Source organism: Salmo salar, chromosome ssa21, assembly GCF_905237065.1.
Source record: "Salmo salar chromosome ssa21, Ssal_v3.1, whole genome shotgun sequence".
In the NCBI taxonomy this organism is placed as follows: Eukaryota; Metazoa; Chordata; class Actinopteri; order Salmoniformes; family Salmonidae; genus Salmo; species Salmo salar.
In genome coordinates, this window is record NC_059462.1 from 26,216,901 (window position 1) to 26,244,892 (window position 27,992).

Below are 27,992 nucleotides of genomic sequence, written 5' to 3' on the forward strand. Positions count from 1 at the left end.
ACACCACTGGTTATTTTACTAACATTTATGAAGTCAAGAAGCTACTAGCTAGCAGAAACTCTAGCTAGCTAGCTACATTGACTATGTTCACAATGTAAACAAAAACAACTTAAAGGATAATTTAGCACAACCACTAGCAACAATTCAATGAGTAGCTTTGTGAAAACTGGACTAAAGCTACTGTACTTATGCAGTCGATGAAATATATTAAAGACGCTCTTCCCCTCTGCTCTCAAACAGCATGCTCTGTGTAGCAGGTAGAAAATGACTAATGGCAACGCGACACGTGTAGTGTAACTGAAGTGGAGGTACGCAAACTATTCAAATAGCTAGCTATGCAAGCAACTTTTCATGCATCTCCTATATTACAGTCTTGATTAATGCAACAAAACCATAAAACAATCTTGAAAATTGCAACAATTCACAAGCATGTGCAGACATTTAAAAGGTTTATTTTCTCATCCATGCACTAATTTAACTACAAGACAATAACACAGCCAAAGTGGCACAGCTGGTAGCTAGCTAACGTTAGCTAACAAGACTTGCTTCATCAAGTAACTTCCAGCATAGCAAAAATGAAAATTGTAACCCTCTCATATGAATATCAAGAACAGTAACATTATCATACATACATATGATACAGAGCTACAGAACCAGTCAAAAGTTTGGACACACCTACTCATTCAAGGATTTTGCTTTACTTTTACTACATTGTAGAATAATAGTGAAGACATCAAACTATGAAATCATGTAGTAACCAAAAAAGTGTTAAACAAATCAAAATATATTTTATATTTCAGATTCTTCAAAACAGTCACCATTTGCCTTGATGACAGATTTGCACACTCTTGGCATTCTCTCAACCAGCTTCACCTGGAATGCTTTTCCAACAGTCTTGAAGGAGTTCCCTCATATGCTGAGGACTTGTTGGCTGCTTTTCCTTCACTCTGCGGTCCAACTCATCCCAAACCATCTCAATTAGGTTGAGGTCGGGTGATTGTGGAGGCCAGGTCATCTGATGCAGCACTCCATCACTCTCCTTCTTGGTCAAAGAGCCCTTACACAGCCTCGAGGTGTGTTGGGTCATTGTCCTGTTGAAAAACAATAGATAGTCCCACTAAGCGCAAACCAGATGGGATGGCGTATCACTGCAGAATGTTGTGGTAGCCATGCTGGTTAAGTGTGCCTTGAATTCGAAATAAATCACAGACAGTGTCACCAGCAAAGCACCCCCACACCATCACACCTCCTCCTCCATGCTTCACTGTGGGAACTACACATGCGGAGATCATCCGTTCACCTACTCCACGTCTCACAAAGACACGGTGGTTGGAACCAAAAATCTAAAATTTGGACTCATCAGACCAAAGGACAGATTTCCACCGGTCTAATGTCCATTACTTGGGTTTCTTGGCCCAAGCAAGTCTCTTCTTCTTATTGGTGTCCTTTAGTAGAGGTGTCTTTGCAGCAATTTTACCATCATGGCCTGATTGATGCAGCCTCCTCTGAACAGTTGATGTTGAGGTGTGTCTGTTACTTGATCTCTGTGAAGCATTTATTTGGGCTGCAATTTCTGAGGCTGGTAACTCTAATGAACTTGTCCTCTGCAGCAGAGGTAACTCTGGGTCTGCCTTTCCTGTGGCGGTCCTCATGACAGCCAGTTTCACCATAGCACTTGATGGTTTTTGCGACTGCACTTAACTTTCAAAGTTCTTGAGATTTTCCAGATTAAATGAACTTGTCTTAAAGTAATGATGGACTGTCATTTCTCTTTGCTTACTTGAGATGTCTTGCCATAATATGGACATGGTCTTTTACCAAATAGAGCTATCTTCTGTATATCACCCCTACCATGTCACAACACAACTGATTGGCTCAAACACATTAAGAATGAAAGAAATTCCACAAATTAACAAGGCACACCTGTTAATTGAAATGCATTCCAGATGGCTACCTCATGAAGCTGGTTGAGAAAATGCCAAGAGTGTGCAAAGCTGTCATAAAGACAAAGGGTGGCTATATATATTTTCATATTTACTTGTTTAACACTTTTTTGTTTACTACTTGATTCCATATGTGTTATTTCATAGTGGTGATGTCTTACCTATTATTCTACAATGTAGAAAATAGTAAAAAATAAAGAAAAACCCTGGAATGAGTAGGTGTGTCCAAACTGTTGACTGGTACTGTAGGTAGCAAGCTAAACAAAATGTTTGCATCCTCCTCACAAACAAACTTACTCGCTAAGTTAGACAGCTAGTTAGCTGAATCATAGCTAGATTGCTTTTCGGCCTACCATAGAACAAACCATGCCTCATTTAATCAAATACATGAAAATAAGCAAATTGCGACTGAAAAGGTTAATTCACCAGGCAGTTAATGCTTGCTTTTGCATTGAAATAAATTACGGTGTTCTGAGATTCCCTTAAAGTTACAGCATCAATTTCTGAGACATGGTCTTTTACTGCAATTTCTGACCAAAACTCAATAAAACAAGTCACTAATATTAAGAAATGCCTATACATTTCAGCTGTTTCAAAAACATTGCTCTGTTATTTATTCTGTAGGAGTGATGGGCTCAATGAGACAATTCCCGTTTACACTGCCCTGCTTGGAGGGGGCAACTGTCAGGCAAGTGTTGTGGGCGACCTCCGGAGGTAACGGTCGAGATGTGAAAAGTGTGCATGTTTACATTACATTAAAACTGCATCCTGCACTCACGATTTTTTCAATACCTCTGGAGAATCTCCTTAAACTCTTATCAATGTAAAAAAAAAAAAGGAGGATAGGAGTGGAAGCCCAAAAATGTGACTGGACATAAAATAGGGATGGAACCAGACAGGCTTAAAATGCTGAAGAAGACACACACTGTCTCGACAATGACAACCTCTGGTTGGTCTGTGTGTGTCTTACCTGTTGATGAGGGGGAACAGAGACACCAGGAGATAAACGGATGGATACCACTTCAACGGCTTTATCTCCTCAGCCAAAGACACCTGGAGAGACAGAGAGTTTAAATAAATACTTCACACACACTATTTCAGAGGAGTGATAGATAAAGTCTAGATTTTATATCAAGAGGAGACTGACAGTTGGCCATTTCCTATGGGAAAGAGAAAGAGAGAGCCATCTCCCTGGCAACATCAAAAGTGCCAACACAAGAGGTTCTGTCTCGTGTCAGCACCACCTGGTGTTTCACATACACACACACACACACACACACACACACACACACACACACACACACACACACACACACACACACACACACACACACACACACAGTATTGTATCGCTATACTTGTGGGGACCAAATAATTGATTCCCATCCAAAAACCTATTTTCTGTAACTCCTAACCCTAAATCTAACCCTAACCTAACCATAACCTAACCTAACCCATACCTAACCCTAAACTTAATTATAACCCTAATTGCAACCCTGACCCTAAACCCTAAGCCTAAAATAGCATTTTCCCTCATGGGGAACAGGCAAAATGTCCCTACTTGTCCCAATTTTATTTGTGAGGACTTCTGGTACCCACAAGGATAGTTAAACAAACAAAAACACTACACACGCACTGTTGCGTTCCTCTGTGAGAGATCAGACAGGGAGAAAAGGTGTGTGAAAATGTGTAGGGAAGACAAAAACAAACAGAATCTATGTTTGTTTATACTTAGTTTAGCTGTATATGTGTGCCAATTAATTCATTTAATGAAAAATCTATGTTTCCACGTGAACTAAATGTAGAGAAGTAGAGCCACATCGGACAAGGAATTTTAAATGACACTGCCAATAAAATCAGATAAATGAAATTAACATGATTAAAACAAACAAAATAATGATTTCATGAATTGTAAACTTTGATATAAATGGAAGTCCTGTGGTGGAAAGCTTTGACACACTATTTCAGAGCAGCGAAAGTCTAGATTTTGGATACACAGGAGACTGACAGTTGGCCATTTCTTATGGGAAAGTGAGAGAGGAGAGAAAGGAGAGAGAAAGATATAAAAATAGAGAGAGCACCATCTCCCTGCCCAACATCAAAAGTGCCAACACAAGAGGTTCTGTCTCGTGTCAGCACCACCTGGTGTTTCACATACACACGCACACACACACACACACACACACACACACGGGAGAAAATGTGTGTATAGTTGTATATGTGTGCAAATTGTTCCTTTAATGAAAAATCAGTGTTTCCAGATGAACTAAATACAAAGAAGTAGAGCCACTTCTGACCAGATCGGACAAGGAATTTTTAATTACACAGCCTATAAAATCAAATAAAGGCAATTAATAAGAATATATATTAAAAAAAAAATGATTTAATGAATTCTAAACTTTGCTATAAATGGTAACGGTTTGGAAGTTCCCTGGTGGAAAGCTTTGACAGTCCGTTATTCAATTCCCGGTAGACTGTAGTGAGGACTGTAGCTGCCGGAAGTAGACAGGGCCCAGAATCGATTTGCTGCTGAATTGCTTTTTTTCCTCCTAAGTACGCGGGGAGTCTGGCCAGCACCCCTCCTCTCTCTATTTCTCTCTCTCCATCTACAAGAACACACACACAGATTGACTCTCTCACACACACACACACACACACACACACACACACACACACACACACACACACACACACACACACACACACACACACACACACACACACACACACACACACACGAGGCAGACCCACGAGCCTCCAGACTCCTCCAACCAGGCAAAAAATGAATTACTCACTAGATAGACCCCGAGGCGTGCTCGCGCTAACGCACGCCTTTTAAACAATTCAAATGAAAATCACGAGAGCCCCCCGGTGGTATTTGATCTCGCCTGTGTGTGAGATCTCGTTGGTGGGGGATTTTGGAGAAAAAGCTTCTAAGCTGCCACAGCATTGCGGTACATTTTCTGCATAAATAAATGGAATGGGGGTTTAGCTGTTTAGGGATCTACTCAATCAGATCCGCTTTAGCCAACATCCGCATAGCGGTTGTTTAGACGGTGTCGGAACTGCGTTAGAGCCGTCAAATCCACAAGTGGCTCCTGGCATTATACATAAAGCGGACATTGCCAATGGCTGCATGGAGTCGCATTAACAGAAATCCCATGCAGCCTTGTTAACAAGTTGGAACACTGGAATGACAGATGTAATCTACACCTCCGTTAGGGTGACAGATGTAATCTACACCTCCGTCAGGGTGACAGATGTAATCTACACCTCCGTCAGGGTGACAGATGTAATCTACACCTCCGTCAGGGTGACAGATGTAATCTACACCTCCGTTAGAATGACAGATGTAATCTACACCTCCGTTAGAATGACAGATGTAATCTACACCTCCGTCAGGGTGACAGATGTAATCTACACCTCCGTTAGGGTGACAGATGTAATCTACACCTCCGTTAAAATGACAGATGTAATCTACACCTCCGTTAAAATGACAGATGTAATCTACACCTCCGTCAGGGTGACAGATGTAATCTACACCTCCGTTAAAATGACAGATGTAATCTACACCTCCGTCAGGGTGACGGATGTAATCTACACCTCCGTCAGGGTGACGGATGTCATCTACACCTCCGTCAGGGTGACGGATGTCATCTACACCTCCGTCAGGGTGACAGATGTAATCTACACCTCCGTCAGGGTGACGGATGTCATCTACACCTCCGTCAGGGTGACGGATGTCATCTACACCTCCGTCAGGGTGACGGATGTCATCTACACCTCCGTCAGGGTGACGGATGTAATCTACACCTCCGTCAGGGTGACGGATGTAATCTACACCTCCGTCAGGGTGACGGATGTAATCTACACCTCCGTCAGGGTGACGGATGTAATCTACACCTCCGTCAGGGTGACAGATCTACACCTCCGTCAGGATGACAGATCTACACCTCCGTCAGGATGACAGATGTCATCTACACCTACGTCAGGGTGACAGATGTCATCTACACCTCCGTCAGGGTGACAGATGTCATCTACACCTCCGTCAGGGTGACAGATGTAATCTACACCTCCGTCAGGGTGACAGATGTCATCTACACCTCCGTCAGGGTGACAGATGTCATCTACACCTCCGTTAGGATGATAAAACCCCTTATTATTTAGTTGAATAATTTTTACATTGGGCATAATTATATCTATACAGCCTACACTTTCTCCTTCCGCACTTCGAGCAGGAGTGGGCGGGTGTGGCTTCGTGAAAATAATTGCAAGCGCAGCTACACACCGATTTGACTGCTCCAACGCAGTTCCACCTCCGACACGCCAAAACATCCGCTATGCGGGTGTCTGTTATCACCGGGTAACGCTTGATCTGATTGAAAACAGGCAACTTCTATGTGAAAAATGTGCGCTGAGCTTGGTGACCGACCTTAACATATGGGGCTAGGCATCTCTATGTCTCTACTCTCCACTCTACCTGACACTGTCTCAGGCATGGCCAACTAATCCTAAACCCTGAGGTCTTGTTGTGCTGGAGCACACACACATTACCATGAGAAAGACGAAGGACGTGATACTCCATCAACCACAACACCACCTAGGTTTTTAAATCAAACACCATGACTAAGTAGAACACTGCACAATGTTTGTGTTAAAAGATCTTCCGTGTGTGTGGTGTTTTTAATCACAGCTCTCGCGTGTCAGAAGCCTGGTGCTCCTCGGGAGCGGAGGATAATGAAACAGTAATTATGCGCATGGCTGAGAGTCTGATGGCCCTCCGTTAATGACGCACATTAGCCACAGTAATGGGTAAATCCATTTGAATTCAATCACTTTTTGATAGCACCCCTTTTGATTTGAACGAAACCTTCCATACATATTTGCCCATTGCAGAAGTGATCAGAAAGTGGCTTTTTGGACCTGAATGACAAAACATTAGAGATAAAAGTGCTCAAAGTTGACCCATTTTGCATACCCCACCATACCATAAAACCTCCATGTATTCATCACAGGAAAATATAAACGGTAGAGATTGATATAATACCATTTGAAAGTCAAATTTGAATTGTATTCCCTTTTTAGTACATTTATAAGCCAAAACATGACACCCACCAAGACTCAAGAGCATATTGTGTCTCAACCGATGGTGGCCACAACACAAACGATTATGTAAATGATGGTCTAAGCTACAACATATGCAAATACGCGTTGTTAAATAATTGACATTAAAGGTAAAACAATGTCATAACTTGTATTAACATTCTTTGTAGAGAAATTATACAATATTTTGACCACCTGTGTGTCAGCTTCAAAATGATATCAAATTCAACCATTTATCTTTTCCAGTGATGAAGACATGGCTGTCTCATGGTAGGATGGGGAATGCAAAATGGATCAACTTTGACCACCTCTATCTCCTGAAGGTTTTGTCATTCAGGTCCAAAAAGTCACTTTCTGACCACTTCTTCCATAGGCAAACATGTATGTAAAGTTTTGTTTAAATCAAAAAGGGATGCTGTCAAAAAGTGATTGAATTCAAATAGATTGACCCTAATAAGAGATTATCTCGCTCTACCACACATGGAGCACAGAGAGCCAATGTAAAGACGCACAGAAGAAGAACTGGGCAGTTTGCACTACCCTCTGTAGTGCCTTGCGGTCGGAGGCCGAGCAGTTGCCATACCAGGCAGTGATGCAACCAGTCAGGATAATCTCGATGGGGCAGCTGTAGAACCTTTTGAGGATCTGAGGACCCATGCCAAATCTTTTCAGTCCCCTGAGGGGGAATAGGTTTTGTCGTGCCCTCTTCACGACTGTCTTGGTGTGCTTGGACCATGTTAGTTTGTTGGTGATGTAGACAGCAAGGAACTTGAAGCTCTCTACCTGCTTCACTGCAGCCCCGTCGATGAGAATGGGGGCGTGCTCGGTCATCTTTTTCCTGTAGTCCACAATCATCTTTGTCTTGATCACGTTGAAGGAAAGGTTGTTGTCCTGGCACCACACGGCCAGGTCTCTGAACTCCTCCCTATAGGCTGTCTTGTCATTGTCGGTGATCAGGCCTACCAATGTTGTGTCATCGGCAAACTTAATGAAGGTGTTGGAGTCTTGCCTGGCCGTGCAGTCATGATTGAACAGGGAGCACAGGAGGGGACTGAGCACGCACCCCAGAGGGGCCCCCGTGTTGAGGATCACCGTGGCGTTACCTACCCTTACCACCTGGGGGCGGCCCGTCAGGAAGTCCAGAATCCAGTTGCAGAGGGAGGTGTTTGGTCCCAGGGTCCTTAGCTTATTGATGAGCTTTGAGGGAACTATGGTGTTGAACGCTAAACTGTAGTCAACGAATAGCATTCTCACATAGGTGTTCCTTTTGTCCAATAGGGAAAGGGCAGTGTGGAGTGCAATAGAGATCATCTGTGGATCTGTTGGTGGTTGGTGCGTTATGCAAATTGGAGTGGGTCTAGGGTTTGCTCGCAGTACACGTCCTGGTAATCCGTCTGGCACTATGGCCTTGTGAATGTTGACCTGTTTAAAAGGTCTTAATCACATCGGCTGCGGAGAGCGTGATCACACAGTCTTCCGGAACAGCTGATGCTCTCATGCATGTTTCAGTGTTATTTGCCTCGAAGCGATCTTAGAAGTAGTTTAGCTCGTCTGGTAGGCTTGTGTCACTGGGCAGCTCTCGGCTGTGCTTCCCTTTGTAGTCTGTAATAGTTTGTAGTATGATTCGATCTTAGTCCTGTATTGACACTTTGCCTGTTTGATGGTTCGTCCGAGGGCATAGCGGGATTCATTATAAGCTTCCGGGTTAGAGTCCCGCTCCTTGAAAGCGGCAGCTCTAGCCTTTAGCACAGTGAGGATGCTGCCTGTAATCCATGGCTTCTGGTTGGGGTATGTACGTATGGTTACTGTGGGGATGACATCATCAATGCACTTATTGATGAAGCCAATGACGGATATGGTGTACTCCTCAATGCCATCGGAGGAATCCCAGGGACATATTCCAGTCTGTGCTTGCAAAACAGTCCTGTAGTTTAGCACCTGCTTCATCTGACCACTTTTTTATTGATCTAGTCACTGGTGCTTCCTGCTTTAATTTTTGCTTGTAAGCAGGAATCAGGAGGATAGAATTATGGTCAGATTTGCCAAATGGAGAGCGAGGGAGAGCATTTTTATGCGTCTGTGTGTGGAGTAAAGGTGGTCCAGAGTTTTTTTTCCCTCTGGTTGCATATTTAACATGCTGATAGAAATTTGGTAAAACGGATTTAAGTTTCCCTGCATTAAAGTCCCTGGCTACTAGGAGCACCGCATCTGGGTGAACGTTTTCTGGTTTGCTTATAGCGAATACAGCTCATTCAATGCTGTCTTAGTGCCAGCCTCTGACTGTGGTGGTATTTAAACAGCTACAAAAAATACAGATGAAAACTTTCTAGGTTGATAGTGTGGTCTACAGCTTATCATGAGGTACTCTACCTCAGGCGAGCAATAGCTCTAGACTTCCTTAGATATCGTGCACCAGCTGTTATTTACAAAAATACATAGTCTGCCGCCCCTTGTCTTACCAGACGCCGCTGTTCTGTCCTGCCGGTACAGTGTATAACCAGCGAGCTGTATGTTGATAGTGTCGTCGTTCAGCCACGACTCCGTGAAGTATAAGATATTCTAGTTTTGAATGTCCCGTTGGTAGTTTAATCTTCTGCGTAGGCCATCTATTTTATTCTCCAAAGATTGCATGTTTACTAGCAGAATGGAAGGAAGTGGAGGTTTATTCGATCGCCTATGAATTCAGAAGGCAGCCCGTCCTCTGTCCCCTTTTTCTCCACCTCCTCTTCACGCAAATCACGGGATCTGGGCCTGTACCCGAGAAAGCAGTATATCGTTCGCGTCGGGCTTGTCAGACTCGTTAAAGGAAAAAAAGGATTCTGCCAGTCCGTGGTGAGTAATCGCAGTCCTGATGTCCAGAAGTTATTTTCGGTCATAAAAGACAGTAGCACCAACATTATGTACAAAATAAGTAAAAAATAAGTTGCAAATAAACAAACAAAAAAAACACAATCGTTCAGGGACACGTAAAACGTCTGCCTTCTTCTACGGCTCCATCACAAACAAATATACGCATAAACACACACAGCAGCTGTGTTCGTGACTGTAGGCAGAGCTACTGCTGAACAGTAAAGAAACACCCATTAAAGATAAAGAACAAGCTCCCAATGTTTTCTTTCTGAGAGCACTGTGTGTGTGTGTGTGTGTGTGTATGCATGTGCGTTTGTCCGCTCTTTCAAATGCCCTCCGTCTCACTTGTCTGTGTGTGGGGTGTAGCCCACGTTTGTTGTAGACCTTGCGTCTAAGTGTGTGTGTCCCCCAGACACAGCACTGCGATTCAAGTCTCTGATAACCACTGTATTAGCCAAGTATGAATGTTGCCACGAGAGGGAGAGTGAGAGGGAGAGAGAGTGAAAGAGAGAGCAAAACAGAGCCAGAGAGAAAGACACAAGGGAGAGGGGGAGGAGGAGAGACATATGGAGTGAGTAAGAGAAAAAATAGAGCAAGAGAGAAATAACACACACAAGTGTGTGAGAGACGAGAAACGAGAGAGTGAGGAGGGAGACCGAGCAAAAAAGAAAGAAAATAGAGCAAGAGAGCGGAAAAGAGAGAGGGAGAGACAGAGAGAGAAAGAGAGACAGAGACAGAGACAGAAAGAGAGACAGAGACAGAAAGAGAGACAGAGACAGAAAGAGAGACAGAGACAGAGAAAGAGACAGAGACAGAGAGAGAGAGAGAGAGAGAGAGAGGAAAAGAGAGAGAGTTGAGGGTGGCTAGAGTAGAGTGAGGGAAATGGCCACAGGCAGCAGTTTGAGACACACAGCAGGGACTCTGGTTTACACCTGCTGACACACACACGTACACACACAGACATGCACACACAGTAGAAAGCAGTGGCTAGGTAGAAGCAAGAGAGGGGTGGGAGTGTTGTTTTAGAACATCACACAGCGCGTGCATAAACACTCATAAATATTAATGTCCATGAACCTGGCCTGCTGCTTTATTCATACGCTCAATCTGAGTGAGTGTGTGTGTGTGTGTGTGTGTGTGTGTGTGTGTGTGTGTGTGTGTGTGTGTGTTGTGAGACAGAGATAGAGGGAGAGTGAGAGCTGATGATTAATTCATGCGTTGAGTTACCCAGATACAAGGCACCATACCATTGTAAAGGGTAAGAAAAAACAAAAAACACAGGCGATCTTTTTTTGGAGCACAATTCATACAGCCCCATTTGACCATATTCTTGCCGGGATAAGCTTCTTATATCTCCCGTACACACGCCGGCAAATTTAGGAGTGAGCCGTTGTGGGTGGACATCTATTTTAATAAATCCATTGAATATACACAATCACAATCCATAATTAATTTGTTTTAGGCAGGTCCTAAGAAACATAAGACTAATAAAAATGTATTTTCAAATGAATAGAATGGCATATTTTCAGTTTAATGATGTAACTGGTCTGTGCAGCCTATATGCTACATGGCTGATCCATGCACATGAAATCAATAGTTATTATGTTAATTAAACAGACAAGACAACTCTTAGGCGACCCTGATCACAGTCAACACACATTTATTTTACAGTGGGCTAAGAATATAAAGAAATATAAAAAAATGAAATACAAATAATATTTTTCCCACACAACTTGCATCATGGCAACCTGACATATTAAAAAAGAGGTGATATTTTGAAAGAGCCCAAGGCAACCCCATGCTTTTTCGATCCACATTTCATCTCTATCCTACCCTCACTCCACTTTGTTAGGGAGCAGGCGTAGGGTCTTACATTGAAAGCATCTTCATCATGATATCGACAGAAAATAATAGTCTGGTGTTATATTTCACAACCTCCGCTGGCTTTTGGAGTTGCCTAAAGGCCTACGGGATCCAGAAAATAATAGGCCGACACTTGATTTAGGCTCCATTATTGCATGATAAATATTTCTCATCACTGATAGATGAGCTACACCACCTGCACTTATTTTCCCAGCCAGATAACCAACGATGAATTCAGTCAAATAAAATCACATTGATTAAGACAAATCACAGGCTTTTGGTCAAGAGTACGCCTAGGCTTAAGTGCAAAATAATCCACTTGTTAAACTATATACAGTGCATTTGGAAAGTATTTAGACCCCTTGACTTCTTCCACATTTTTGTTACGTTACAGCCTTATTCTAAAATGAATAAAAGGTTTTTTCCCCCTCATAAATCTACACACAAATACCCCATAATGACAAAGAGAAAACAGGTTTTTAGAAATTTTGGAGAAAAAAATCCCCAAAACTGAAATAACTAAGTATTCAGACTTTCTGCTACGGGACTCGAAATTGAGCCCAGGTGCATCCTGTTTCCATTGATCATCTTTGAGATGTTTCTAAAAATTGATTGGACTCCACCTGTGGTAAATTAAATTGATTGGACATGATTTGGGAAGGCACACACCTGTCTATATAAGGTCCCATAGTTGACAGTGCATGTCAGAGCAAAAACCAAGCCAAGAGGGTGAAGGAATTGTCCGAAGAGCTCCGAGACAGAATTGTCTCGAGGCACAGATCTGGGAAAATGTACCAAAACATTTCTGGAGCATTGAAGGTCCCCAAGAACACAGTGGCCTCCATCATTCTGAAATGTAAGAAGTTTGGAACCACCAAGACTCTTCCTAGAGCTGGCCGCCCGGCCAAACTGAGCAATCAGGGGAGAAGGGCTTTGGTGTCTAAGAACCCAATGGTCACTCTGATAGAGTACCAGAGTTCCTCTGTGGAAATGGAAGAACATTCCAAAAGGACAACCATCTCTGCAGCACTCCACCAATCAGGCCTTTACGGTAGTGGCCAGAAGGAAGCAACTCCTCAGTAAAATGCACATGACAGCCCGCCTGGAGTTTGCCAAAAGACACCTAAAGGACTCTCAGACCATGAGAAACAATATTTTCTGGTCTGATGAAACCAAGATTGAACTCTTTAGCCTGAATGCCAAGCGTCACATCTGGAGGAAACCTGGCGCCATCCCTACGGTGAAGCATGGTGGTGGCAGCATCGTGCTGTGAGGATGCTTTTCAGCGGCAGGGACTGGGAAACTAGTCAGGATTGAGGGAAAGATGAACGGAGAAAAGTACACAGAGATCCTTGATGAAAACCTACTTCAGAGTGCACAGGACAGGGCTGGTAATGCAGGTGCACTTGTTTTGTTAAATAAACACTTTACAATTACGATTCCTTCCCTTAAAATAACCCTATTAGTGTTTTGATAAACCTAATATAATCCTATATTTTTTTTAACTTATTGAACCTTTATTTATGTATCTCTATTTAACTAGGTAAGTCAGTTAAGAACAAATTCTTATTTACAATGACGGTCTACCAAAAGGCAAAAGGCCTCCTGCGGGGACGGGGGTTGGGATTAAAAAATTTATTAAATAAAAATATAGGACAAAACACACATCACGACAAGAGAGACAACACTACATAAAGAGAGACCTAAGACGACAACAACATGGTAGCAACACAACATGGCAGAAGCACAATATGGCAGCAGCACAACATGGTAGGAGCACAAAACATGGTACAAATATTATTGGGCACAGACAACAGCACAAAGGGCAAGAAGGTAGAGACAACAATACATCACATAAAGCAGCCACAACTGTCAGTAAGAGTGTCCATGATTGAGTCTGTGAATTAAGAGATTGAGATAAAACTGTCCAGTTTGAGTGTTTGTTGCAGCTCGTTCCAGTCGCTAGCTGCGACTACGATATACGATATAGGAAACCAAGTCTAGATGTAACTTTAGCCTGCAGCTTTGATATGTGCTGAGAGAAGGACAGTGTACCGTCTAGCCATACTCCCAAGTACTTGTATTAGGTTACTACTTCAAGCTCTAAACACTCAGAGGTAATAATCACACCTGTGGGGAGAGGGGCATTCTTCTTACCAAACCACATGACCTTTGATTTGGAGGTGGGTTAACCTGTTAGGGCTAGGGGGCAGTATTGACACAGCCGGATAAAAAACGTACCCGATTTAATCTGGTTACTACTCCTGCCCAGTAACTAGAATATGCATATAATTATTGGCTTTGGATAGAAAACACCCTAAAGTTTCTAAAACTGTTTGAATGGTGTCTGTGAGTATAACAGAACTCATATGGCAGGCAAAAACCTGAGAAGATTCCAAACAGGAAGCGCCCTCTCTGAGAAGTTGTTGTTCATCTTGGCTCTTTTTATTGAAGACTGAGGATCTTTGCCGTAACGTGACACTTCCTACGGCTCCCATAGGCTCTCAGAACCCGGGAAAAAGCTGAATGATATCGAGGCAGCCTCTGGCTGAAACACATTATCGCGTTTGGATAGTGGCTGGTCAGAGTACTCTGAGACTCACGCTCGTGCACGAGGGCACGAGATGTATTTATTTTCTCTCTCTTTTTACGTATACAGGCTGTCCTCTTTCGGAATATTATCGCTTTTTTTACGAGAAAAAAGGCATAAAAATAGATTTTAAACAGCGGTTGACATGCTTCGAAGTACGGTAATGGAATATTTACACATTTTTGGTCACGAAATGCGCCACGCTCGTCACCCTTATTTACCCTTTCGGATAGTGTCTTGAACGCACGAACAAAACGCCGCTATTTGGATATAACAATGGATTATTTGGGACCAAACCAACATTTGTTATTGAAGTAGAAGTCCTGGGAGTGCATTCTGACGAAGAACACCAAAGGTAATAACATTTTTCTTATAGTAAATCTGACTTTGGTGAGTGCTAAACTTGCTGGGTGTCTAAATAGCCAGCCTGTGATGCCGGGCTATCTACTGAGAATATTGCAAAATGTTCTTTCACCGAAAAGCTATTTTAAAATCGGACATATCGAGTGCATAGAGGAGTTCTGTATCTATAATTCTTAAAATAATTATGTTTTTGTGAACGTTTATCGTGAGTAATTTAGTAAATTCACCGGCAGTGTTCGGTGGGAATGCTAGTCACATGCTAGTCACATGCTAATGTAAAAAGCTGGTTTTTGATATAAATATGAACTTGATTGAACAAAACATGCATGTATTGTATAACAATGTCCTAGGGTTGTCATCTGATGAAGATCATCAAAGGTTAGTGCTGCATTTAGCTGTGGTTTGGGTTTATGTGACATTATATGCTAGCTTGAAAAATGGGTGTCTGATTATTTCTGGCTGGGTACTCTGCTGACATAATCTAATGTTTTGCTTTCGTTGTAAAGCCTTTTTGAAATCGGACAGTGTGGTTAGATTAACGAGAGTCTTGTCTTTAAAATGGTGTAAAATAGTCATATGTTTGAAAAATTGAAGTTTTTGCATTTTTGAGGTAATTGAATATCGCACCACGGGATTACACTGGCTGTTGAGTAGGTGGGACAGCCCATAGAAGTTAAGGGCAGAGAAAGCTTGTTGGACACTAAGAAAGCTTTGTTTTACAGCATTTAATACAAAATACAGGGAGGGGCCAGCTGAGTAGAAGACTATCATCTGCATATAAATGGATGAGAGAGCTTCCTACAGCCTGAGCAATGTTGTTGATGTAAATTGAAAAGAGCGTGGGGCCTAGGATCGAGCCTTGGGGTACACCCTTGGTGACAGGCAGTGGCTGAGAGAGCAGATGTTCTTACTTTGTACACTGTACTCTTTGAGAGAGGTAGTTAGCAAACCAGGCTATAAAAAAATATAACATACACTCAAAGCACCCCGACCGAGAGGGGGTGTGACAGGGTCAAACTGCTCCCTGGCAAGTAGGAATCTACCCAACAGGACCTCAGCTAATAAAACATACACTCTAATCCCCAAAACGCCCGTGTGTGTGTGTGCGCGCGTGCGCGTGTGTGTGTGTGTGTGTGTCTGTGTGTGCGCATGTCAAAGATTCTAGGAACATTTCAGTAGATGAGGGAACTCCCCCTCATTTTAAAAACCAATCAATGATTGACTTGAGTAATGAAAATGATGGGTATTTACCTTTCTCCTCTCCCTCTCTGGGTTGAAGGTGCCAAACCACGACTGCATCTGAGGAAGGAGCACAAAGAACACACTGTCTGAGTCCCATTGGTAGACACACACAAGTACTTCACCTGAGACTGGAGGAGAGGTAAATAAGCCTCATTTAATCCACTGTCAGTCAAGGCTGAAACGCATCCAGGGAGGGAACGAACGCACGCACGCACACGCACACACACACACACACACACACACACACACACACACACACACACACACACTCAAAGCTGAGGTAGACACGGAATGCTTTAACAACCAAAACAAAACAAAACATGTACAGCTCCCACCTCTCCAAAGAGCATTACTGATCACAGCTGAGTCTACCACTGAAGGGAGGGGGGGATAGAGAGAGGGAAATGAGAGAAAGAGATACAGAATCAAAAAGAGAGAGCGTTGGATAGATATGGATAAAAAAGAAGAGACAGACACGGGTGACCAGCCCAGACATCTCAAGAGAGGAGACTAGATTGTTCATTCTCTCTTTCTCTCCCTCCATTTCTCTCTTTCATCTCGGGGGAATTCCAGCAACAATAAAAAGCTCAATCGGGAATCAGATGCTCCTCAAGACACACACACAGTGTGTGGTTTACACAATCAAGAGCAATCTAAACAGAGGAGAGTCTGTGAAGAGCCTCTGTCAGCCATGGACACACACACACACACACACACAGACAGACAGAGACAGAGAGAGCGACAGAGAGAGAAAGAAAGCGACAGAGAGAGACAGAGAGAGAGAGCGACCGAGAGAGAAAGAAAGCGACAGAGAGAGAGAGAGCTCGGCACACATTCATTCTGTTCAACTATTTAGCAACTCAGTGTTGCCATGGTTTCTCTGTCTGCACTATAGCTCTCGTCATTGGATGTTTGTGTATGTGTGTAGTCGTGTGTTTGTGTAATTTCTACCTGTGTGTGTGTGTGTGTGTGTGTGTGTGTGTGTGTGTGTGTGTGTGTGTGTTCGCATGCTAGGAGGTTAGAGAGAGGATGAGTGTTTATTTACGCGAGAGAGAGAGAATCAGATAGCATGAAAGAATGATAGACAATGGCCGCCTATCTAACCACCTTAGACAAAGGTTGCTTGTGTGTGTACGACAATGATGTTGTCTGTCATCTACCCTTGTACAGAAGCATGTGTGAGAATCTCAAATTTTGTTGACGAATCCTCCTCATGAGAGCTAGAGGATCCCCTCCTGCACACAAAGAATTCCTTAAAAGAGCTAGGTTTCCATCCAATTGACGACAGATTTTTATGTGAATATTCAAAAAGTCACAAATAAAATAGGCAAATTTTCGAATGTGCCCACTCTGGTATTGGCACGTACGCTCTAGCTAACAGCTCGCAGATATAGCCTACATGATGAGATTATTATGGACAAAAGACCAAGATTATTTAAATTGAACAAAAATATAAAACGCAACATGTAAAGTGTTGGTTTCATGTTTTACGAGCTGAAATAAAAGATCCCAGAAATGTTCCATATACACACAAAGCTTATTTCTCTCAAATCTTGTGCACAAACTTGTTCACATCCCTGTTAGTGAGTATTTCTCCTTTGCCAAGATAATCCATCCACATGAAAGATTTGGTATATCAAGAAGCTGATTAAACAGCATGATGATTACAGAGGTGCACCTTGTGCTGGAGACAACACAATGCCACAGATGTCTCAAGTTTTGAGGGACAGTGCAATTGATATGCTGACTGCAAGAATGTCCACCAGAGCTGTTGCCAGAGAATTGAATGTTCATTTCTCTTCCATAAGCCACCTCCAACGTCATTTCAGAGAATTTGGCAGTAGTTCCAACTGGCCTCAGAACCGCAGACTGTGTGTAACAATGCCAGCCCAGGACCTCCACATCCGGGATCGTCTGAGACCAGCCACCCGGACAGCTGATGAAACTGTGGGTTTGCACAACCAAAGAATTTCTGCATAAACTGTCAGAAACCGTCTCAGGGAAGCTCATCTGTGTGCTCGTCGTCCTCAACAGGGTCTTGACCTGACTGCAGTTTGGCGTCGTAACCGACTTCAGTCGGCAAATGCTCACCTTCGATGGCCACTGGCACTCTGGAGAAGTGTGCTCTTTGCGGACGAATCACGGTTTCAACTGTACCGGGCAGATGGCAGACAGCGTGTATGGTGTCGTGTGGGCGAGCGGTTTGCTGATCAACATTGTGAACAGAGTGCCCCATGGTGGTGGTCGGGTTATAGTATGGGCAGGCATAAGCTATGGACAATGAACACAATTGCATTTTATCGATGGCAATCAATGCACAGAGATACCGTGACGAGATCCTGAGGCCCATTGTCAAGCCATTCATCCACCACCATAACCTCATGTTTCAGCATGATAACGCACGCCCCCATGTCACAAGGATCTGTACACAATTCCTGGAAGCTGAAAATGTCCCAGTTCTTCCATGGCCTGCATACTCACCAGACATGTCACCCATTGAGCATGTTTGGGATGCTCTGGATCGACATGTATGACAGCATGTTCCAGTCCACACCAATATCCAGCAACTTCGCACAGAAGACGAAGAGGAGTGGGACAACATTCCACAGGCCACAATCAACAGCCTGATCAACTCTATGTGAAGGAAATGTGTCACACTGCATGAGGTAAATGGTGATCACAGCAGATACTGACTGGTTTTCTGATCCACGCCCCTACTTTTTTCTTTAATGCATTTGTGACCAATATATCTGTATTCCCAGTCATGTGAAATCCATAGATTAGAGCCTAATGAATTTACTTCATTTGACTGATTTACTTGTATGAACTGTAACTCAGTAAAATCTTACTATAACTAAGTAAAATCTTTGAAATTGTTGCATTGTTTAAATTTTTGTTCAGTGTAATTTGTCAAACAGCAGCCAAGCACCGATCATCATGTCACCAGAATAAGACCCTCGATATTTATTGGAAAGGAGCGTCAAGCTCATCACCTTGCACTTTCACCACCCTGTGAAGTTCATCATAACTTATTTCATCTGTAGCCTAATAAACCAGCTTGGTCTCATAGACTAGACGTAACATAGTCAATGTAAATCCAGGATATTAAAATGAGTATAATATATTACGTTTGGTATGGTTACATAAGACAGGTTAGTTAAGGCAAAAATTAATGTAAGGTGGTTGGTCGGGGTGGATGGGTAGGCGTACAAAAGTGTTTCCACCACCATATCTCACATCATTCATTTTACAGACACAAAAAGATCCCACCTTGTCTAGCGTATTTTGTTTTGTGGACATTTGGAAAGTTTACAGACAAATTTGCTTTTTCCATCAAGCCTGTCGTGACATTTTTATCCTTTACTTGCATAATAAGGTTGGATGGAAATATGGTTTCTGATCAAATGATTCTGGATATGTTCTATCCTGCTTTCATAAACATCTGGATTATTAATAGTTTGAGCAACTCCTAGTTGATTTTCCTAATCTCTCCATCTCTCTCTTTTTATCTCTCTTCCTCCCTCGCTTTCTTTTCCTTCTCTGGGCCGCCTGACTTTCTTATCCCCTCTCTATATTCCTTCGCCGCCTCAAAGTTTTAGAAATCATTTCAAGTGAGACCGTCTGCAGCTGTGAGGAGATAAGACTTGAGCTCTTCATAAATATGATCGAAAGAGAGAGAAATAGAAGGAGAGAGAGAAAGAGAGAGACAGTGAGAGAGAGAAAGAGTGAGAGAAATTGAGAGGCAGTGAGAGAGAGAGACAGTGAGAGAGAGAAATAGAGTGAGAGAAATTGAGAGGCAGTGAGAGAGAGAGAGACAGTGAGAGAGAGAAATAGAGAGACAATGAGAGAGAAAGCAGAATGTGATGAGATGCAGGGTGCACACCAATTCATTTATTGTGATAAAGGGAAGAGAAGTCAGTCAGTCATTCAGTCTTCCTGCCTCTAACACTAACACACACACACACTGACCAGGGAAGTCGAATTTATGTACAGTGCCAGTCAAAAGTTTGGACACACCTACTCATTCAAGGGTTTTCTTTATTTGTACTATTTTCTACATTGTAGAATAATAGTGAAGACATCAAAACTATGAAATAACACATCGTGTAGTAATCAAAAGTGTTAAACAAATCAAAATATATTTTAGATTTTAGATTCTTCAAAGTAGCCACCCTTTGCCTTGTGTGTAGATGTGTGTAGTTTCTAAGTTGCTTGTTTAAAGAAAAATACTATTGCTGCACATGTACATGTAGCTAGTACATGTTATGGTTTACCCTGCCTACTCTGGCAGGTCAGACTACTGCTGCCCCAGGCTGTGTCCGTGTGTTGTGTCGTCACTCAGGCCAGAATCAGGGGGATGGCAGCTATGTGGAGCATGCTGGTATGTTGCCTCCAGGCTGCCCATCAACACAAAAACACTCCCAACAGGAGAGGGAGGGAGGGAGGGAGGGAGGGAGGGATAAACTGAGTTTCAACCCCACTGGTGGCTTGTAGTCACTGGTTCTCTGACAGGCAAACACACCCACACTTTCTCGCGCGCATGCGCACGCACACACACACACACACACACACACACACACACACACACACACACCCACCCCACACACACACACACACACACACACACACACACACACACACACACCAATTTTTCCCCTGGGATTGTTTTAAGCAGCAGTGGGAAACACAGCGGGAAACACTGCACACTGAGGTGAATATCACAGAGACATCCACGTCAAGATGAACTGAGTGCACCACCATTGGCCACACAGGATTATGACCGTGTGAACTCATGCCGACTGGCCGAACATGACACATGGGAAGGTGGGCTCACCCTCTCATTGGCTACGTAGATTATTCTGGCGTAGCAGCAGATCATGAGGAAGATGAGGGTGAAGAGTGGGACGTACCATCTGCAGGGTGGGGGGACAGAGGAAAATGCATTACACACAAGAGGGCCATGTCTTTACATGAAATCAACACACATTTAAATGTGATTCTCCCATTGACTTGAACACAAGAGTTACTTCAAGAACATACACTAACTAAAGAGGAAGACTGACAGGTGGGATAGTCATGAGCTCTCAGGCCTGAGGAGCCTAGGGCCAGGAGTTTTCCCTGGTCAAATCATGTAGTCAAGATAAACTCCTGGCCCTAGTATAATCATAATACACCAAGGGGCAGTGAACTCCGCAAAGCCAGTAAAGGACAATCATCTAAAACATTTAACTCAATTTATTTTGCATAGATATTTGTTTAGTTAGATATCCTTCTGCCACCTCTGATTCAGCACTTGTGTAGAGAAGTAAAACCATAGCACAATAGGTAAGTACTAGGGTTTCTGTCAAGGGCACTGTGAGAGGAAGTTATCAAAACAGGAGAAAGAGAGAGGTGGAGAAAGTGAGAGAATAGCGGGTAATGTATGGCATTCTTGAGCGATGGAGGTCAAGAAAGGATGACAAAGAGACACAACTTCAGAGAAATGCATGGTATTTCTGTTAAGATGTGTGACAGAGAACGAGAGAGAGAAAGAACAGGGTTTACAGCTTGAGAGGAGTGTCACCCTCTCAGAAAATGACCACAGACAACAGGCCTGTTTGTGAAAGGGCCTCAGAATGCCAGGACTCTAACCACTACCCTACTCTCAGGGCCTCAACAGTACCTTAACTCATCAAAGCACTTCTGCTCATCAGAATGGAACCCATCATAACAGACAGACCATTCTAAGGCTGTCCCTGCTACTGTACATGCACAGATAGACAGCGGGACGTGTGTTCAGCAATGCAACATTTAGCAATCTTTCAATAGACTGAGTTTCATCAGAGCGAGACAGTCCGCACTGTTTTTCAGATCCACTCTAATTCCTCATTCCCCCAGGCCAGACACATGATCCGCCCGGAGTTCATCCTGACCACGTGACCTGACCAGGAAATACTCTGTGTCATAGTCATAGGATCTGGAACATCTCAGGGCTCTTTCAGTGTCCTTTGATATCTGCCCTAAATCCAAAATGACATTCACAGTAGCTTTACGTAACATTAACATTACACTTCTGTTCATTTAGCAACAACTACATTCACATTACAATCACTTACTAGACACTCTTATCCAGAGCAGTTTCGACTAAGTGCATAACTATCCTCAGTAAATACTGCCTGAACACTGGGGAAGTGGGAGTGTGGCGCTGTCTGGACATGTAGTCTGAGGGTGTGTGTGTGTGTGTGTATATATATGTGTGTGAGTGTATGTGTGTGCGTGCGTGCGTGCACAAGATAAGAGGAGAGGCGTTTCATCCAGAGAGAAAGACAGAGCGAGAGGATGGAGTGAAAACGTGCTCACCTCACCCCTGTGTGATTTAATAACCCGCTCTCCGGAATAAATGGCGTCCAATTACACACAGCCTCCCGTTAACGATGGGGGAGGAGGAAGAGTGGCCTTTTAACGAGGGAGGGGGGAGAAGACGAGAGAGGTGGGGGAGAGGGGGGAGACGAGGGAGGAGGAGTAATGAGCGGCAGCTACAAAGTGCTCTAATCAGCATGATAATGATCTGCCATTAGAGTCTGCTGGAGCTCTACAGCTGAACATCACCCACCCGAGAGAGATGGAGAGATGGAGAGAGAGGAAGGATGGAGGGAGGGTGGGATGGAGAGAGAAAAGGGGAGGGAGAGGGGTGAGAAAGGGGGGAGAGGTAAGGACGGAGAACACAGAAAGGCAAGCAACATGGACAGAAGAAAAATCAAGGTACAAAAAGAAAGGAAGGAGGGAGAAACTAAAAAGAACACTAGTTGAAGCCACTCACAAACATGTACACCCACACACCACCCTGCAGCTCTAGAAGCTCTCTAGCCCTGCTCTGAAGTGACAGAGGACAACTGATGAACGCGCCATTAATTAGACACTTGAGAGAAAAAGACACACCGGCAACACCTCAGCTACAGACATGCTAGTTTCACGTCTGACCTGGAAGATACCATCTCAGGCCAGAGGAGAAAGACATGAAGGGAGGGATGGGCCAGAGAGCAGAGAGAGAGGGAGGGCAGCGGGGAAGGATAAAATAGGTAGAGTATCTCTCTCACACACGCATGCAGGCACACACACACACACACACACACACACACACACACCCTTTCACAAACTCAGGAGAGGGGTCCAGCGGATTGTTTGTCAGTCTGAAACACTGGAGTAAAAGGCACATGAAGCAATTCTTAAGCGCTGATGTTTGAGTTCAATCAACAGTTCTGATATTCCTTTCTGTCTGCCTCTATTTTCAGGGGTAGAGAGGGAGAGTGAGGATACAAGACCTGCAGTGCACCCCATCACCTCTCTCGTTCTCTCTCTCCGTCTTTCTTTAATCTTTCATATTCTCTTGACTGAACACTGATGTCTGAGTCTTGGAACAATAGATGAAACCTCTCTCTTTTTCCTCTCAACCTCCCTTCTAGTCTCTCATTTTTACCTGACCCCTTAATCCCTCTCTCACCGCCACCCCCCTTCACCCACACTCTCTCCCCATCTCTCTCGCGCGAAGCATCAGACGTACGTGCGTATGTATGGGTGTGTGTGTGTGTGTGTGTGTGTGCCAGTGTTGTGTGTTTGTCTGACGTGCTTCGTCCGGGCCTCTAATCTCTCGTCTCGTTTGATGTAATTAGACTTAATGAAGATTCCCAGATCCTCTAAGCAGCCCGTCCCCCAGGCGACCCACGGCGCTATGGAAACTAGGAGGGGGAGGAGGGGGGCTGATAAAAGACAGAGAGACGGAGTGCTAGCACTGCTGTCTGCATTGATAGAGAAGAGTGTGTGTGTATATGGTGTGTGTGTGTGTGTGTGTGTTGTGTATGTGTGTGTTGTGTATGTGTGCGTGCGTGTGGTTAGAGAGATTGATTCCTCACTGATGCTGCGAGCGCTAGCATGATTGCCTGGCTTGATAAGTGAATGTCTGGCTACGCTAAGTGATTGGCAGGTCATATCCAGGCTTGGAGAGATGTAATCCTTCATAACATTCTGAAGAAACACAGACATGTACAGGAAGGAACACACACACACACACACACACACACACACACACCGAAAAACCTCTGGCCTCCCAACATATAAACCCCTTCCCCTCTCTCTGTAGGGACCACCCCCCTCCTCTTTCCCTCCAGTCTTCCCTCTATGCACTGGCTTTGATGGCTGAGAGGTTTTCACTTACATCCCAAATCTCCAAGCTACGTGGTCGTCTGTGATCCAGCTGGAGAGAGAGAGAGAGGGAGGAGAGCAAGAGGGAGGGGCAGGAAGAGAGTGAGGGTGATTACAAAGGGAGAGAGAGAGGACGAGAGAAAAAGACAGAGAATTCTGTGACTTTGGTGGGAAAGGAGCATAGCTGTTGCTATTAATAATCTCAGACTAGACAGGAGCTCGGAGACTGGTTCTGTCCCCGTACCTTCTTACCTCTGTTCCTTCAAGACAATCAATCTAACAATAATGGATAAGAGAAATCAAAGGCTAGTTGGGACATTTTTGCTTAAACCCATCCGGTTTCATGCTGAACCTCAGGTCAAAAAGGAAGAGATGACGATAAACTATAGATGAATATAGAGGATGTAGAACAAAACGCAAGGCAATGGAAAGGGCATTAAACATATGAACAGAAATCTACATTCAAAATGCATTGTTAGCATGACAACAAATAGACAAAACTCACCACCAGGCTCCTGCTGGGCCGTAGTATCCACTGAACAGGGGCAGGGAGGACATCACCAGGGGCACCCCCCAGGCCATCAGGTGGTACAGTCTGGGAGACAAGAAAGAGCAGTGGTTACATACCAACGGGAAAGACCACAAACCCACAGCCCAGATGGTCTCCATGCCGTGCCACAAATGAAGGGATAGAACGCTCTGTGGAGAGAGAGGATACAAGAGTTGCTGATCACACACGCACACCCACAACCCCATACACCCACAACCCCATACACCCACAACCACCTTTCTTCTTATTCTCCCTCATTCTTTACCATGTGCTTCACTGAACACTGATGAAGACAGACCAGCGTGTCTCGGGACAGGGGAGGTAAGCATCTCTCTCCGCCCGTCTCCTAGGCATGCTCACACGGTCTGCTGGTGGTCCTCAGGTGGTCACGACTCAGTGAGCCTCCCTGGCAGATTGCGGTCCAGACACAGTGGCTGAAGGAGTGAGTGTTGTCGATACTTTATGGACCGTACAGTTACACGGTCGATATGTCGTCAGGACTACTATGACACGGTCAATAAGTGGTCAGTCCTACTGCAACACTCGATACACGGTCAATACGGCTCTGGTCCACTGAATGTGACAGCTCTCATTCAGGTTACATGGACGTCTGAAATCCCAGGAAATAGGTGATCTCACTCGCTACGTTTCTATATATATATATCTCTCTCTCTCTCTCTCTCTCTCTCTCTCTCTCCCTCCCTCTCTCTTCCCTCCCTCTCTCTCTCTCTCTCTCCCTCCCCCTCTCCCTCTCCCTCTCTCTCATATTTGATTTTACAGCCCTCTATCACCTCCTCCCCTCTCTTTGGATGAAAAGTGAAAGAGAGAGAGAGTGTATGAGTGAGAGAAAGACAGGAAGGAAGATAAAGAGCGATCGAGGAAAGGGAGGGAGGGAGAGAATGACAGGTTGTAGAGGAAGCTTAACAGAGACAGATTGGTGGGTGGTCACTGGCTGTAAAGGGAAAGAAAGAAAGAAAGAAAGAAAGAAAGAAAGAAAGAAAGAAAGAAAGAAAGAAAGAAAGAAAGAAAGAAAGAAAGAAAGAAAGAAAGAAAGAAAGAAAGAAAGAAAGAAATCGAGAGATGGGTAAAGGGAAAGAAGGAGAAATAGTGAAAGGGAGAGAATGGATATTTAGAGTAGATCTAGAGAGAGAGAAAGAGAGATGAAGGGAGTGAGATGGTGGGAGAGGACACAAATAGTGAAATCAGTTCTGCCACTCAACACAGTATCTGGATGTGGAGGGGGGCTTGTCAAAGGAAATCGACACACACACACACACACACACACACACACACACACACACACACACACTAGCAGCGCTCGAAGAGGGAGGTGACTAGGTCCGCAGCAAACATGGACTTAATGAGGCACAGCAGGACTGGTACACTCCGGCTAAAATGCACACACAAACGCACACACGCTTACTTATCACACACTTACTTATCTCTCTCTCTCTCTCTCACATATTCTCTGGAGGATCAATCTCTTTTCAACTCTCTCCATTTCCCTGCCTCTCTTTTGTCTCATTTGGTGTCTCTCTCTCTGTCCTGTATTTTTAGTGCCCCCTTGTTTAAGCCATCTCTCCCACTACTACTACGAGCATAGACTTTCATCTATCTATTCTCTATTTCATGTTTTCCTTTCTCTGTCTCAAGGTCACACACACACCAATTAGGGGTATGGTGGTTGTCCGGATGTTAAAGTCAGGGGTGAGTGAATTCACTGCTCCTAAACCCAGCAGTCATAAAGCTGTCTCATCACACACACACACACACACACACACACACACACACACAGATTAAACTGTCCCCTCTTGAGTTAAGTCATCATTATATGGCCAGGGTTACAGTTGATCAATATGAGAAACACCTCCGTGCTTTACTGCCCCCCCCCCCCACACACACACACACACAAGCATACACACAGACAAGCACCCACATATGCATTTCGGATGCACTCAACCTCAAGGGAGTATGAGTAACAGAAACAAGAGAAAACACATTAATATGCACACACACCAACACACACAGCATTGATTTACAGCTCCTTTTTCAATTAGTGCCTGGAGGAGAGAGGGAAGAGGAATGTCTGTCCTCCAGAGGGAGCCACAACCCCCCAACACGTCAACAAACCTTTTCACATGGATGTTGGTTGTCCATCTCTCCTGCACACACACACACACACACACACACACACACACACACACACACACACACACACACACACACACACACACACAAACTCTCTTTAGCTGGTGGATGTTGGTGGTCCACTCACAGCTGGTAGTGGCTGGTGCTCATCTCTTTGACCAGGTTAAGGTAGAGGTTCACTGTGATCAGGCACACCCAGGCCAGGGCACTCCAGTCTGGACGAAGGAATGGAGAGAGGGAAGAAGAAACAAGGTCCTATTGCATAATCTATAACATGGAGAGGGGCTGTGTGTGTGTGTGTGTGTGTGTGTGTGTGTGTGTGTGTGTGTGTGTGTGTGTGTGCGTGCGTGCGTGCGTACAGAGTTTGACAGAACAGGCTGGGCCAACTGTCAGGTTGATGGATTCCCAGTTTCAGTCCCCCCCACACACACTTGGATTGTTGTAATTTTGTCTAAATGCATGTTGAGTGTATGTGTGCATGTGTTCAGTGATGAGTGATGGTGTGCAGAAGATTCTGTTTTATAATCTCTCCCATTTATGATGACAGACAGACAGACAGACAGACAGACAGACAGACAGACAGACAGACAGACAGACAGACAGACAGACACTCCAGCTCTGGCAGCATATACAGTACACCTTACATAATCACACACACCTTGGCCCTGTACATCAACAATACCGTGTTGGTGTGTCATTGAGGAACATCCTTCTATCATTAATCTTCCCACTGCGACACCCTCTCTATAGGAATAGAGGGCATTAATACCTGCTGCTGAGAGAGAGGGGGAACACACTCTCTCTATAGGAATAGAGGGCATTAATACCTGCTGCTGAGAGAGAGGGGGAACACACTCTCTCTATAGGAATAGAGGGCATTAATACCTGCTGCTGAGAGAGAGGGGGAACACACTCTCTCTATAGGAATAGAGGGCATTAATACCTGCTGCTGAGAGAGAGGGGGAACACACTCTCTCTATAGGAATAGAGGGCATTAATACCTGCTGCTGAGAGAGAGGGGGAACACACTCTCTCTATAGGAATAGAGGGCATTAATACCTGCTGCTGAGAGAGAGGGGGAACACACTCTCTATAGGAATAGAGGGCATTAATACCTGCTGCTGAGAGAGAGGGGGAACACACTCTCTCTATAGGAATAGAG

At 44.2% G+C, this 27,992-nt stretch overlaps 1 protein-coding gene across 2 annotated transcripts in view; it reads right to left on the bottom strand.

Annotated features, from left to right (window-relative positions):
- si:dkey-100n23.5 (cyclic AMP receptor-like protein A) overlaps nucleotides 1-27,992 on the bottom strand; it is a 103,278-nt gene that overhangs the window by 40,119 nt on the left and 35,167 nt on the right. For both annotated transcript variants that reach the window (XM_014164938.2, XM_014164939.2), the window contains 6 exons: nucleotides 26,958-27,045; nucleotides 24,638-24,727; nucleotides 24,146-24,184; nucleotides 20,789-20,867; nucleotides 15,964-16,011; nucleotides 2,914-2,996 (listed from right to left, as the gene is read on the bottom strand). In XM_014164938.2, the coding sequence (XP_014020413.1) occupies nucleotides 2,914-2,996; nucleotides 15,964-16,011; nucleotides 20,789-20,867; nucleotides 24,146-24,184; nucleotides 24,638-24,727; nucleotides 26,958-27,045 (427 nt within the window). The remainder of the gene's footprint in view (nucleotides 1-2,913; nucleotides 2,997-15,963; nucleotides 16,012-20,788; nucleotides 20,868-24,145; nucleotides 24,185-24,637; nucleotides 24,728-26,957; nucleotides 27,046-27,992) is intronic.